The 16,386-nt window shown below is 44.1% G+C and overlaps 1 protein-coding gene across 1 annotated transcript in view; it reads left to right on the top strand.

The window, feature by feature from the left end:
* The window catches only part of c5h21orf58 (chromosome 5 C21orf58 homolog), a 78,989-nt gene that overhangs the window by 57,812 nt on the left and 4,791 nt on the right, over positions 1-16,386 (top strand). Inside the window, exons 6-7 of the mRNA XM_073046386.1 lie at positions 7,545-7,684; positions 15,634-15,875. Coding sequence (XP_072902487.1) covers positions 7,545-7,684; positions 15,634-15,875 — 382 coding nt within the window. The remainder of the gene's footprint in view (positions 1-7,544; positions 7,685-15,633; positions 15,876-16,386) is intronic.

Here is a 16,386-nt window from a genome sequence, read left to right as displayed (position 1 = left end):
CATGTCTCTTCAGCTTTTCTGTCACTGCCTTACCTGAACTTACTTTGACCCCGCTCTTACTCTGCGGATTCTATTCCCACAATGTGATGCTCACCCATCTTCCCTTTCTGGGTCTCATATAAGCTGGTATTCTGAATGGTTTCTCAGAGTTCAGTTCTTGAGTCCTCCTTCAAATTTGAAGTTATCCTGACTCTCCTCTGACTGAAGTTAGCTACCACCCCATCTCCACCCTCCTTTGCTCCCAAAATCCCTTAAGTGTGCTCTAGTCTCGAAGAGGCGGTGCATTAAGAAGGCGGTATCTATCACTAAGGTCCCTCACCACCTAGAACATGCTCTCTTCATGTCACCACCATTGTGGAGGAATTAAACGAGCTTTAAGACCAATGATTCAGAAATAGCTTCTTCCTCTCCACCGGTTTTCTGAATGGTCATCGAGCCCATGAATACCACCTTGTTATTCCTTCTTCCTGCACTAGTTATTTATTTTTGTAATTTACGGAAATTTTATGTCTTTACACTGTACTGCTGCTGCAAATCAACAAATTTCACATCACACACGTCTATGATAATAAATCTAATACCAACTCTAATTCAAGTTGACTCTGGATTAAGGCACTAAAGACGTACGCGATTGTGAAAAAAATTAGTCTTATTTGTTGCAACTCACAAATGCTGGAGGAACTCAGCAGGTCAGGCAGCATCTATGGAAGTAAATAGAGTCAACGTTTCGGGCAAAGACCTTCCTCAGGACGGGAAAAGAAGGTGGAGGAGGGAAAGGAGGACATACTAGAAAGTGATAGGTGAAGCCAGGTGGGTAGGATGGGGGGAATGAAGTAAGAATTGGAGAGCTCATAGGTGGAAAAGGCAAAGGGCTGGAGAAGGAGGAGGGAAGAGTGGTCCACGGAAGAAAGGGGAGGAGGAGCACAAAGGGGATGTGATAGGCAGGTGAGGGGTAAGAGGCCAGAGTGGGAATAGGAGAAGGGGGAAATGTTACTGGAAGGAGAAATAGATGTTCCTGCCAGTAGGCTGGAGGTTACCCAGACGGAATATGTGTTGCTGCTCCAATCTGAGAGAGGCCTCATCATGGCAGAAGAGGAGGCCGTGGCTGACATATCGGAACAGGAATGGGGATAGGAATTAAAATGGTTGGCCACCAGGAAATTCTGGTCTTTGCAGATGAAGCGGAAGTGCTTGACAAAGTGGTCCCCTAATTTATGTCTGGTCTCAGCAATGTAGAGGAGGCTCCATCGGGAGCCCCCAAACAGATCTGCAGGTGAAGTGTTGCCTCACCTGGAAGGACTGTTTGGGACCCTGAATGGAGGTGAATGGGCAGGAGCATCTTCTTTCTGCACATGGCTGTGGCTTTTCACAGAGTTGATACCCTTCCAGGGTATCTCTGCCATACACAGGCAAGCAAGGTTGCACTGCCCTGTTATATCCGGTCAGAACCAAAGGATTACATATGCAAAATGCTGGTGGACCTCAGCAGGTGACGCAGCACCTATGGAAAGAATGAGGAGTCAATGTTTCAGGCCGAGACCCTTCATCAGAACTGCAAAAGGAAGGGGGAAGAAGCCAGAAGAAGAAGCTGGGGGGGGGGGGGGGGGGGATAGGAGGTGAAGCCAGCTAAAGGGGGAAGGTACGTGGGTGGGGAGGAGTGATAAAATGAGGTTGGGAGGTGATAGGTGGAAATGGTGAAGAGCTGAAGAAGAAGGAATCTGAGAGGAGAGGGAAGTGGACCTTGGAAGAAGGGGAAGAGAAGAGGCACCAGAGCAAGGTGATAGGTGAGTGAGGAGAAGAGAAGTGGTAAGAGGGGAGCCAGAGTGGAGAATGTAGGAAGAGAGAAGGGGAAGGGGGGGAAATTACTGGAAGTTAGAGAAATCAATGTGCATGCCATCAGGATGGAGGTTACCCAGACGGAATATGAGGTGATGCTTTTCCAACCTGAGAGTGGCCTCATCATGGCAGCAGGGGAGGCCATGGACTGACATGTTGGAATGGGAATGGGAATTGCAATTAAAGTGGTTGGCCATTGGGAAATCCTACTTGTGCAGATGGAACAAAGATGCTCAACAAAGTGGTACCCCAAACTACACCAGGCCTCACTAACCTAGAGGAGGCTGCACCAGAAGCACTGGATACAGCAGGTTTTGCCAAAAGACTGGCAAATGAAGTGTTGTCTGACCTGGGAGGACTGTTTGGGGCCCTGAATGGAGGTGAATGGGTAGGAGCAGCGCTACTTTGGCTTGCAGGGTTAAGTGCCAGGATGAATGGACGAATGGATCAGTGGAAAGGGACAAATGGACAAGGAAATTATGGAGAGAGTGAACCCTGCAGAAAGCGGGAGTTGGGAGGAGGTAAAAATGTGCTTGATGGTAGAGTCCCTTTGAAAATGGTGGAAGTTGTGGAGTAGTCCAACGACCATTTGCAAAATCTTTCTTTACCTATCTCCAACAGTTTCTCTAGTAACCCTCTTGGGCCTGTTTTAGTTCTCATCTATATTATGTTCTTGACAACACATCCAAAAACATGGCATCAACTTCCATATGGAGACATAAGGGATACTGCATATGCTAGAATCTGGAACCACGTGGGGGAACCCTAACTTGCTCCATCTGCTTATGATTCCCTCGACTCATCTCACTCCACCTATCATCTGCCAGCCCTGAGTTCACCCCACCCTGCTCACCTCTTTATACCAACTCTCTCCCCTCTACGTCCTGATGCAGAACTCAGCCCGAAATATTGACTGCCCCTTTCCTTCCTGAGCTGGGAAGCATCTGTGAACAAGTTGTTGCTTAGGCTGCAGTCGGAGTATTATGTGCTGTTCTGGTTTACCAAGCTACAGGGAGGTAGAGACGGTGCAGATAGCATTTACTTGAGTGTTGTCTGGACTGGAGGGCAGAAGTTGTACAGAGAAGTTTAGAAAATTATGAGGGGCATAGATAAAATGAATGGACATGGTGTTTTTTCCAGGGTAAGAGAGTCTAAAATAGTAGGTTTAAGGTGAAAGGGAAAGATTTAGAGGGAATCTAATGTGCAAGATTTTCACACAGGGAGTGCTATGGAATGACATATTCCATATATGGTAGAGAAGAGTACTTCTACAACATTTACAAGACACAGACAGTAAAGATTTAAAGGGACAAGGGTCAAATACAGGCAAAGCATTTGGGTCAACATCAATCTCGCACGCATACTTACACACATGCACATGTAATTCTGGAGATGCTGGAAATTCAGAGTAACACACACACAAAGTGCTGCAGTGTCTAAGTAAATCAGATGGCACCTATGGAGAGGAATAAACAGTTGATATTTCAGGGTGAGACCCTTCATCAGGACTGGAAATGAAGGGGGAAGAAGCCAGATTGAGAAGGTGGGGGGAGGGGAAGGAGTACAAGCTGGAAGGTGATAGGTGAAGTCAGGTGAGGGGGAAGGTGGGTGGGTGGAGGAGGGAGGGGATGAAGTGAGAAGCTGGGAGGTGATAGGTGGAAAAGGTAAAGGGCTGAAGAAGGAGTAATCTGATAGGAGAGGAGAGTGGACCATGGGAGAAAGGAAAGGAGGAGGGACACCAGAGGCACATGTCATCATCAATGAGTTGGGCCTAAGGGTTTGTTACTATGCTGTGAATCTAAGCATAGTAAGGATCTGGTGTCTGAGTACATGATACACAAAAGACTAATATGCAGGTACAGCAAGTAATTAGGAATGCCAACAGGCTGTTAAAGCTGTTGCTAGGGGAGCTGATAACAAAAGTGGGGCAGGCATGGACTCGGCCAGTAATCTCTGCAATGAGAGGGAACTTGATTGAAATATATAAGATCTGAGGGATCTCAGTGGGGTAGATGTGGAGAAGATGTTCCCTCTTGTGAAAGACTAGGAGGCACTGATTAAAACTCAGGAATCCCTCACTTAAAATGGACATGAGTTGACTTTTTTTTCCTCTCACATAGATGTGAACCTCTTTCTCAAGTACAGGTGAAAGGAGAACACTCTCGTTGTCCTGCCTTTTGACAATTTTCTGAAACGGAAATGGATTTTTCATTATTAGGATGTGCTTCAGATCATATAGGGCAACTCGGGGTGCTTCACATGGACAGTACAGTTGTTCAAATTAACCTCCCCCCTCGGCTGATGTCTTGCTGAAATTCTTTTGATGACTATTTGATTGGACTTCTGACCAGCCACCCTTGTTCTCCCTTCTGTAAAGTTCAGGATCAGAATCAGAATCAGGTTTAATGTCACTGACAACTCAGCAGTCCAGGCAGCATCTATGGAAAAGAGTATACTTCTAGAAATCCCCCCCCCTTCACCATTCCCCATTCCCTTTTCCCTCTCTCACCTTATCTCCTTACCCACCCATCACCTCCCTGATGCTCTTCCCCCTTTTCCTTCTTCCATAGCCTTCTGTCCTTTCCAATCAATTCCCCTTTCTCCAGCCCTTTATCTCTTTCACCAATCAACTTCCCGGCTCTTTATTTCATCCCTCCCCCTCCATTTTCACCTATCACCTTGTGTTTCTTTCTCCCCTCCCCTCACCTTCTAACTCTGACTCTTTGTCTTTATTCTCCAGTCCTGCTGAAGGATCTCGGCCCAAAACATCGACTGAATTCTTTTCCATAGATGCTGCCTGGGTTGCTGAGTTCCACCAGCATTTTGTGTGTGTGGCTTGAATTTCCAGCATCTGCAGATTTTCTCTTGTTTGTAATATCACTGACATACTGTATTTTGTGAAATTTATTTTGCTGCTATAGTACAGTACAATACATAAAACACTATAAATTAGTCATAAATATATAAAAATTAAATAAAATTAAATAAGTAGTGCAAGGAGAGAGCAAATAATAGTGAGGTAGTTTCATGGGCTGGTTCGTTTGCCATTCAGAAATCTGATGGTGAAGGGGAAGAAGCTCTTCCTAAAACGTTGAGTGTGTGAGCTCACATCAAAGTTGAGCGGAATGAAACTATGCTGCGCTAATCCTAACATGTACCATCCCAATCACCATTCTGTCTGTGCTTGCAAACCTTCTTCAACTCCCAGTATTATGATTATTCACTCTACCATTGGCAGCAGTGTTTCAATTTACCAGCAGCATTGTCCGTGGATTTTCCACAAAAGTATATTCCAGTCAAAAGTAAGGACAGTAAGTGTGGGGAGAGCCAGCCTTGGATAACTAAGGAAATAAAAGACAGTATGAAATTAAAAGCTTATGTGTACAAAGTTGCAAAGAGTTGTGGGAGACTGGAGGATTGGGAAAACTTTAAAAAGCAACAAAGAACAACTAAACAAGAAATAAGGAAAGTGAAGATAGAGTATGAAAGTAAATTAGCACAAAATGTAAGAACAGATAGCAAAAGTTTTTATAAATATATAAAGCGGAAGAGGGTGGCTAAAGTTAACATAGGTCCCTTGGAAGATGAGAAGGAGAAATTGATATTGAGTGATAAGGAAATGGCTGAGGCATTGAACGACTACTTTGTGTCAGTCTTCATGGTGAAGGACATGTATAGTATTCCAAAGAATGATGTTATGGAAAAAAATGGGAGGTGAGCACCTTGATAAAATCACTGTCACTAAAGAGATAGTGATGAGAAAACTCCAGGGCCTGAAGGTAGATAAGTCCCCTGGTCCTGATGGGATGCATCCCAGGGTGCTGAAGGAATTGACGGAGGTTATAGTAGACACGTTGGTAATCATTTACCAAAACTCTCTAGACTCTGGGCAGGTCCCGATGGATTGGAAGACAGCAAATGCCACGCCACTTTTTTAAAAAGGATGTAGGCAAAAGATGGGCAACTATAGGCCAATTAGCTTAACATCTGTAAGTCAGGAAAATGCTTGAAGCTGTCATTAATGAAGAAATAGCAAAACATTTAGAAAGGAGTGGTTCTGTTAGACAGACACAGCAGGGATTCAGAAAGGGCAGGTCCTGTTTTACAAACTTACTGGAGTTCTTTGAGGACATAATGAGTGCAGTGGATAGAGGGGAACAGGTGGATGTCGTATAGTTGGATTTCCAGAAGGCGTTCGAAAAAGTGCAGCACAAGAGACTTATAAATAAGATACAGATGCATGGAGTCGGAGGAAGTGTATTGGCATGGATAGTGGATTGGTTACCCAATAGAAAACAGAGAGTTGATATAATGGGGTTTCTCTGGTTGGCAGTCAGTGGTGAGTGGGCAGCTGCAGGGGTCAGTGCTGGGTCCACAGCTGTTTACCATTTACGTTGATGACTTGGAAGAGGGGACTAAATGTAGCGTAGCAAAATTTGCTGATGACACTAAAGCAAACCGTACAGGGGATGTGGAGAGTCTGCAGAGGGGTATAGATAGGTTAAGTGATTGGGCCAAGGTCTGGCAGATGGAATACAACGTTGGTAAATGCAAGATCATCCACTTTGGAAGAAATAATAGAAGAGCAGATTATTATTTAAATGGTGAAAGATTGCAGCATGCTGTTGTGCAGAGGGACTTGGGAGTGCTTGTGCATGAATCGCAAAATGTTGGCTTGCAGGTACAACAGGTTATTAAGAAGGCAAATGGAATGTTGGCCTTCATTGCTAGAGGGATTGAATTCAAGAGCAGGGAAGTCATGCTGTAACTATACAGGGTACTGGTGAGTCTGCACCTGCACCTGGAGTACTGTGTGCAGTTCTTTCCGTACACAGGGCAAACTGGGCACTTTTCTGCATTAATATTAGATGCCCATGTTGTAACTGTATTTGAACAGCTAGGCTAGAGACATGGCAAGTTCTGGAGTGCTTCTGTTGCAAACTACCTCAGATGAGTTACCGACCCTTTATCGGCTGGCCACAATTTCTCTTTGCTTGCTTTGTCTTCACGGAAGAGCAGTGGTCCAGATTCAGAGATCTGGCTACACCTATCTCCTGGCCTGAAGAACACCCCTCCTGCTCCCCACCCCCACCTCCCCAAGCACTGGCAGGGTGGCTAAGTGCTACTGCTTTATGTAGAGACCCAGACCCAAACTGGTGCAGGGTAGGTTTGTTTGTGCTGCTAACAGGGTGATTGTTTAGAAGTGACCTGTGAAGGAGTTTTCCACCCCTCAACTGCCAGTGATCGGGGCTGTCTGAAAATGGCCTGCATTTGCTTTGATTTTAGATCATGACGAGGAGTTCTGTTGTAATCAGTCATTACTAGGGCAAAGGGCAGCCCTGGTCAGTACAATACAGGCAGCATCATCCCGCTGCTTCTGGGGGTTGCCAGCACATCTCAGACTGGATGTAATGACTCTGTACAAACAAAGACCCATATTTTCTTCTCCAGCATTCATTAAAAGTTACTTTCATTTAAAAAAAAAGAACAACCATGCATTAGTATTTCTGCTTTTGATCTTCAGCTGCCACTGCACTTTGTTCAGATACCCTCAGGGGACAGAATTTGGGGCAGAAAAACTTACTGATGAAAGAGTTACTGGCCTATGTCTTTTCAGAGCTTGGATGGAAGGTTGGGGGTGGTTTCATTATGTTAAGATTATCCTGATACTTCGCTTTTCCTGTAACATAATCTGTATTTGTTGGCAGATATGGTTGAACTGATGTTAATGCAAAATGCCCAAATGCATCAGATCATTATGCATAATATGATGTTGAAGGCACTGCCCCCGATGGCATATTCCCAACCTGGAGCTTCTCCCGCCAATCCTGTGGTCTCCCATGGACAGGTAAGAAAATGTACTGTGATCATCATTTCCTTTTGCATGTAAAGCCACAGGGTCTCACAGCATGGAACCTAAATCAGCCCACTAAATCCATGCAGACCATTAACCACCCATTTACACTAATCCTATTTCATTCTCCAAACACTCCTCCAAGATTCTGCCACTCACAGTGGGCAGTTAGCTGACCAAACTGCTTGTCTACGGGCAGTGGGAGGAAACCAAAGCATTCGGGAGCAAGCCATGCAGTCACAGGGAAAACATGCAAACCCCACACAGGCACACGGTAAGTCAGGATTGAATCTGGGTCACTGGAGTTGGAGGCAGCCGCTCTACAAGCTCTGCCTTTGTGCCGCTTCACCTGGTGCTGACCACCTAAAGCCCAGGGGATCATTAAAGATCCCTAAACACTTCCCTCATCATATAATTTCCATGGAAGACCTGTGCTACTGCCATAAGGCCATAAGACATTGGAGCAGAATTGAGCCATTTGGCCCATCGAGTCAGTCTGCTATTCCATCATGGCTGACTTATTAACCCCTTCTACCTCATTTTCCTGTCTTCTCCCTGTAATCTTTGATGCCCTTACTAAACTAGAACCTATCAACCTCCACTTTAAATATACTCAATGACTTGGCCTACATAGCCAACTGAGGCAAACAATTAAAAAGAAATTCACCACGCCCTGGCTAAAGAGATTTCTCCTCATCTCCGTTCTAAAGGGACATCCTTCTGTTCTGAGGCTGTGCCCCTGGTCCTGGACCCTCCCGCTACAGGAAACATCCTCTCCACATGCACTCTATCTAGGCCTTTCAGTATTTGGTAGGTTTCAATGAGATTTCCTTCTATTCTTCTAAACTCCAGTGAGTACAGGCCCAGAGCCATCAAATGCTCCTCATACGTTAAGCTTTTCATTCCCAGTAATATCCATGTGAACCTCCTCTGAACCCTCTCCAATGCCAGCTCATCCTTTCTTAGATATAGGAGCCCAAAACTGCTCAAATACTCCAAGTGTGGTCTGACCAATGCGTTTTAAAGCATCAGCATTGTATCCTTGCCTTTATATATTACCGTAGTCCTTTTGAAATGAATGCTAACATTGCATTTGCCTTCCTTACCACCGACTCATCCTGCAAGATTACCTTTAGGGAATCTGGCATGAGGACTCCCGTGACCATTGATCTACATCAGTCAACAATTAATTACCAATCATCGGTAGTCAGGTCTGAAACCAGATTACCCCCAGAATACAGACAGCTTGATTGGCAGCATGGAGGAATGGCCATTACTGAGGCAATGGCAGATTTAGCTTTGCTGATGTTGTCCCTCAAAGGTAATAAAATATTTTCTCTCAAAGGTTCATGAAACATTGAGGTAAGTGGGAATGACTTCTCTAAAGTTTTCTTAATTCCCTCTACCCACTTGTTTTCCATGGCATAAATTCTATGGAGAAGAATAGATCATGAAAGTCATTAATTGAAAGGAGATTGATATCTTGATAAGTGCAATTTTGTGAATTCATTCTGAAGACACACACTTCTTCAAACTCTTCAATGTTGCCTGTAACTCAGAATCAGGTTTATTATCACTGGCAAGTGACGTGAAATTTGTTAACTTAGCAGCAGCAGTTCAATGCAAGACATAATATAGAAGAGAAAAAATAATAATAAATAAATTTTTTAAAATAATAAATAAATAAATAACTCGATTACGGTGTACGTATAGATTTTTAAAACCATGCATAAAACTGAAATACTGTATATTACAAAAAGTGAGGTAGTGCCCAAGGGTTCCATATCCATTTAGGAATCGAATGGCAGAGGGGAAGAAGCTGTTCTTGAATTGAAATCCTGATGGTAACAATGAGAAAAGGGCATGCCCTTGGTACTGGAGGTCCTTAGTAATGGACGCTGCCTTTCTGAGACACCACTCCCTAAAGATGTCCTGGGTATTTTGTAGGCTAGTGCCCAAGATAGAGCCAACTAAACTTACAACCCTCTGCAGCTTCTTTCTGTCCTGTGCAGTAGCCCCTCCATACCAGACAGTGATGGAGCTTGTCAGAATGCTCTCCACGGTACAACTATAGAAGTTTTTGAGTGTATTTGTTGACATGCCGAATCTCTTCAAACTCCTAATGAAGTATAGTCACTGTCTTGCCTTCTTTATAACTACATTGATATGTTGGGACCAGGTTAGATCCTCAGAGATGCGAACATCCAAGAACTTAAAGCTGCTTACTTTTTCCACTTCTGATCCCTCTATGAGGATTGGTATGTGTTCCTTGTCTACACTTCCTGAAGTCCACAATCAGCTCTTTCATCTTACTGATGTGGAGTGCCAGGTTGCTACTGCGGCACCACTCCACAGTGCCACATAACTCACAGCTCCAGCTGTCAGACGAAAGGATTTAACCGTTAGGTAGAGGTTATTTTATCATAGCCATAAAGAACGCATCTTTATCGATTCACCAGATGAGAAATCACTGCCTTTCCCAGTTACCCTTGAGAAGGTGACGATAATCCCCCGCTGAAGCTGCTTTTAGGCGGAGATTTCCGGGATTTATTCCCAGTGATGATGAAGGAACCTGGATTTGGTAGCACGTCCATGCACTTGCTGCCTTTGTCCCTCCACGCATCAATGTTGCATGTTTGGAAGGTGCTGAAAGAGTAATCATAGTGCATTTTGTAAATGGTAGACACTGCAGCAGGGATGAAAGAACAATCATCACCAAATAGCCAGGAGAGAAAGACTTACTTTTCATTTGCACTACATGGAAAGTACATTTGGCACTGTTGTTATTTCTGTTATCTGACAACTCATTAATAATCAAGAAGTCAAACAAGAACATGAGTTAGTTGTGAAGCCTATTCTGCTGTGAATTAATATATAGAGATACAGCATGGTAACAGTCCCTTCCAGCCTAATGCTCCCACACCTCCCAATTACACACTTGACCAATAACCTACTAACCCCTACTTCTTGCCATGGGTGAAGAAGCTACTGGCATGATGAAGGAAGTCCTGACACTACCAGAGGTGGAGGACCTTCATTGCTACCCTATATGCCAGCGGCATAATGGGCAGTAATGAATGAATGAATGATCTTTATTGTCATTATACGTAGATACAATGAAACTCTGTTTGGCTTCCTCTCAGGTAATTAAATAAAGCGGTAGATAAAAACAAGACAGTAATAGAAAAACAGTATTAAATAGATAAGTAGCCATAGGTGAAGTGCCGGAGGACTGGAGGATAGCTGACGTTCCTCCATTCTTTAAGAAAGCTCTCAGAATAAGATAGGAAATTACAGGCCAGTGAGCCTGACATCAGTTGTGGGTAAGTTATTCTAATGGACTGGATATAAGAGTATTTGGATAGACAGGGTCTGATAGTGATAATCAGCATGGCTACGTGCATGGTAGGTTAAGCCTAGTCAATTTTATGGAGTTTTTCGAGGAAGTTACCAGGAAAGTTGATGAAGGCAACTTTCATCCAGGATGTTGTCAATAAGGTGCTGCATGGGAGGTTGGTTAAGGAGGTTCAGCTGCCTGGCATTCAAGATGAGGTAGTAAATTAACATGCTGAAGTCATGCTGTGCTAATGGTGCAAGGAGGACATGTATTGTAAGGTGTGAAATGGAAACAGAAAATACTGGAAATGTTCAGCAGCTCAGGCAGCATTTGTGGAGGAAGGGACAGTTTTAGCTCAGAGAAGCAGGAGAAGCTGTTAAGAGATGAAAAGGGTAATTTTAAGTTACAGAAAAGGTGGCAGTAGTGTGGGATAGGGTAAAAGAAATATCAGTGATAGGGTGAGGGTGAGGTTAAATAGGTAAATTGTTTTGATTTGTTTTGATTCTGTTGTATTTCTTTGTTCTACTGTGAATATCTGCAGAAACTGAATCACAGGGAGACATATATGTAGTCTGATAATAAACCTACTTTGAACTTTAAATTGAGCAACTGGAGGGAGATTAAGCTTCCTTGTCTGAATTATGATAATCGATTTTAACCGACATTTCGATGACAAGGACTGTCATTTTCATCAGGGATGATGCCTGGGCACGTCTAGTCTGGTGGTATTTATACCCCTGTCATCCATCCCTCCTGATTGGTTGGTACTCATCCTTATCCCACCTGCTTCAAAAGGACAACTATTAAATCCGTGTCCAAGAAGAATAGTGTAAGCTGCCTTACTGACTATTGTTCAGTAGCACTCATATCTATGGTGAAGAAATGCTTTTGTGATGAGAATCCTTGACGAAGTTGGCTTGGACCCAAATGTTGGAGTATCCAAAACTAGAATCAAGGCACGGTTTCAAACTGGATCGAGAATCGGAGTACAAAACAACTACAAGACAAAATCACGAGTAGGCTTACCATTGAGCGCCAAACCTCAGTTCAGGTACTCCTTACATGTTCAGTCCTTGGTGTCCAAAACTTAGAGGGACGGTCCTGAAGGGGCCGTGCCAGCTTTCCGTACTCCAGGTAGTTAGAGCATCTGAACCTTGGAAGCTGGCGTAGATGGGTGCATGCCATAACAGCTTTGAGAGAGTGGTCATAGCTAAAATCAACTCCTACCTCAGCAAGAACCTAGACCCACTGCAATTTGTCAATCGCCTCAATAGGTCTACGGCAGATGCAATCGCAATGGCTCTACACACGGCCTTAGATCACCTGGGCAATACAAACACCAGGATGTCAGGATGCTGTTTGTTGACTATAGCTCAATGTTTAACACCATATTTCCCAGAGTCCTGATCGATAAGCTACAGAACCTGGACCTCTCTAACCAGGACCAAATCTGTGTGATCACTGTCTGGAATGGGGGAGGGGGGAGGCTACTGCACAGGATTGGAAGCTACAGAAACCTTGTATCAGACAGTGATGAAGCCTGTCAGAATGCTCTCCACAGTACCTCTGTAGGAGGTTTTGAGTGTTTCAGGTGACAAATTACATCTTCTCAAACTTCTAATGAAATATAGCCACTGGCTTGCCTTCTTTATAGCTGCATTGATATGTTGGAACCAGGTAAGATCCTCAAAGATGTTAATACCTGGGGGTGGTTGCTACTGCACAGGATCGAAAGAAGCTACAGAAAGTTGTAAAACTAGTCAGCTCCATCTTGGGTACTAACTTCTGTAATATCCAAAATATGTTCAAGGGGCGGTGCCTCAGAAAGTCAGTGTCCGTTAGTAACAGACCCCATTATCCAGGACATGTCCCATTATTGCAACACACACAAAATGCTGGTGGAACGCAGCAGGCCAGGCAGCATCTATAGGAAGAAGTACAATCGACGTTTCAGGCCGAGACCCTTCGTCAGGACTAACTGAAAGAAAAGATAGGAAGAGATATGAAAGTGGGAGGGGGAGGGAGAGACCTGAAATGATAGGAGAAGACAGGAGGGGAAGGGATAAAGCTAAGAGCTGGAAAGTTGGTTGGCAAAAGGGATACACAGCTGGAGAAGGGAAAGGATCATGGAATGGGAGGCCTAGGGAGAAAGAAAGGGGAAGGGAAGCACCAGAGGGAGATGGAGAACAAGCAAGGAGTGATTGTGAGAGGGGCGGAGAGAGAAAAAAGGGGGGGGGGGGAGGAGGAAGGAAGGAAGGAAGGAAGAAATAAATAAATAAATAAATAAATAGATAGATAGATAGATAGATAGATAGATAGATAAATAAATAAATAAATAAAGGATGGGGTAAGAAGGGGAGGAGAGGCATTAACGGAAGTTAGAGAAATCAGTGTTCATGCCATCAGATTGGAGGCTACCTAGACAGAATATCAGGTGTTGTTCCTCCAACCTCCATCATGACAGTGGAGGAGGCCATGGATAGACATATCAAAATGGGAATGGGACGTGGAATTGAAATGTGTGGCCACTGGGAGATCCTGCTTTCTCTGGCGGACAGAGCGTAGGTGTTCAGCAAAATGGTCTCCCAGTCTGCGTAGGGTCTTGCCAATATATAAAAGGCCGCACTGGGAGTACCGGACGCAGTATACCACACCAGCCGACTCACAGGTGAAGTGTCGCCTCACCTGAAAGGACTGTCTGGGGTTTTGAATGGTGGTGAGGGAGGAAGTGTAAGGGCAGGTGTAGCACTTGTTCCGCTTACAAGCATAAGTGCCAGGAGGGTGATCGCTGGGAAGGGATGGGGGTGACGAATGGACAAGGGAGTCGTGTAGGGAGCGACCCCTGCAGAAAGCAGAAAGACGGGGGGAGGGAAAGATGTGCTTGGTAGTGGGATCCCGTTGGAGGTGGTAGAAGTTAAGGAGAATTATATGTTGAACCTGGAGGCTGGTGGGGTGGTAGGTGAGGACAAGGGGAACCCTATCCCGAGTGGAGTGGTGGGAGGATGGGGTGAGAGCATATTGATATTGTCAGGTAGGAGGTACAGAAGCCTGAAGGCACACACTCAGCGATTCAGGAACAGCTTCTTCCCCTCTGCCAGCCAATTCCTAAATGGACATTGAACCCATTTACACTACCTCACTTTATTAAAAAAATCAGTTTTTGCACTATTTTTAATTTAACTATTTAATATACATATAAATACTTACTGTAATTAATTTATTTATTTTTTCTATATTTTCATTGTACAACTGCCGCAGTTAACAAATTTTACGATGTGTGCTGGTGATTCTGATTCAGGTGATATATAGTTTTCCTCCTCTCTTCAATGGGAGTTCTGTAAGACCCTCTCTCACTGCTGCCCCTCTGTAATCTCTCCTGATTGCCAGCTCTGCGCTCCTATCAAATTACTCCTCCTTCACCTCCCAGCTTCTCTTGTATTTTCTTTCATTCCTACCTTCCCCCTCACTGGACTCGCCTATCTCTAACCTTCAGTAATTTCTCCAACCTACCCTTTTTCTCTTTTTCCATTCTTCATCCTGGCTCCCCTTTTACCCTTCCTCTTCTCCTCACCTGCCTATCACATCCCTCTGGTGCCCTCCCCTTTTTCCCATGCTCTCCTGTCCTATCAGATTACTTTTTTAGCCCTTTACCTATCACATTTCAGCTTCTCACTTCATTCCCTCCACCACCCACCTGGTCTCATCTAGCACCTGCCAGCTTGTATTCCTCCCCCACCTCCCAATTTTTATTCCAGCTTCCTCCCACTTTCTTTTCACTCCTGATGAAAGGTTTTGGCCTGAAACGTTAACTGTAATTTCCTTCAATAGATGCTGCCTGACCTGCTGAGCTTCTTTTGAATTTTGCATGTTGACTTACTATCAAATGTGTGAAACCTCATAGAGCCATCGAGAGCCTGACCCAGTAGTGATGGGTTCCATTGATTTTGGAGAAGCTTTGGTCAGCTGATTTAACACCATGTGGAGATCATATAAGATTGCTGTTCTCTATCTAATACATAGAATTTAGATAAATAAGTATAACTGAGGCTGAAGGTCAACTTGGGGGTGGTAGAGTTGCAAATCTAGTAGAATTACTGTTTCCCAGCTCCGGAGGCCTGGGTCCATTTCTGACCTTGGACGTCCTCTGTGCAGAGATAATTGTTTTCACTGTGGCTGTGTTGGTTTCTTCAAGGTGCTCCGGTTTCCTCCCACATCCCAAAGACCAATAGATCAGTGGGTTATTTTCCGGTGGAAAATTGCACCTATTGTAGAATCTGACAGCTGATGGGACTGTGAGGAGAATAGAATGGGTAAAGTGTAGGGTTAGTGTGAATGGGTGTTCCATCACTGATCTGTTCCCACAACCTATGGACTCACTTTCAAGAACTCTTCATCTCATGTTCCTGATAGTTATTGCTGATTTATTTCTTATTAGTATTTCATCTTTTTTCTTTTGTATTTTCTCCTGATTCTGTAATTCCTAATTTTTGTAATTCTGCTCCTATGTCTCATGGTTTAATGATCTAAAACAGTAAATTTCAGATTGATGTAATGCTCCTTTCTCTTGTGTCCATTCACACTGATGGGTTTTTTTTCTAAACCACAGGATATTCACTCAGCTGTGCCACTTATAGTGAAAGCAGAGAAGCCTCGTCCATCTTCAGTGCACCATCATCATCACTACTCTTCCCAAGGGCAACCCACAGCACATCCACCTCCTCTCCCACCTATAGGACACCCACTGTGGGCATCAATGCTACCTTCCCACCCTGTGGCACATCACAACAGCCTGCAACCTTCGGTCCAACACATGATGGGTCCCACAGTGACACTTCCTGCCTTACAAACGTAAGTTGAGGAAAATACTCTCAATGCAACTCTGACATCTTCCTTTCACACTTAGTTGTGTTCCTTATTGTCTTCAAGACAAAATTCTCCCTAGGTTTCTACTGTGACTTCAAAGAGGCTTGAGAGGACAAGAAATTCAAACAGAAAATATTGGAATTAGCAGCTTCTGTGGAGACAGAAACAGATTTATAACTTTTCCCAATTTATTGACCTAAAACTTTTAACTCTTTCTTTGTCCACAGATGTAACATTGGCAGTAAACTGTGACAAAGGTGACACATGGGGGGAGTAAGTGAGTGGGTGCCATTTAGAGGGTTATTTACCATTTTTTCCACCAAAAAGATGGTTTTGAATTGATTTCATTACAGATCACAGAGCCAGAACAGGGAAACAGGCCCTTTGTACCTACTGGTCCATACTGATGCTTGTCTAAGCTGGTCTCAGTTGCTTACATTAGCCCATAGCCCTCTACATCTCTCCAAGTATCTTTTAAATGTTGTTTATGTTCCTG

The sequence above is a fragment of the Hemitrygon akajei genome, chromosome 5 (genome assembly GCF_048418815.1).
Source record: "Hemitrygon akajei chromosome 5, sHemAka1.3, whole genome shotgun sequence".
NCBI classification, from domain to species: Eukaryota; Metazoa; Chordata; class Chondrichthyes; order Myliobatiformes; family Dasyatidae; genus Hemitrygon; species Hemitrygon akajei.
This window is presented reverse-complemented; position numbering and strand designations above follow the sequence as displayed.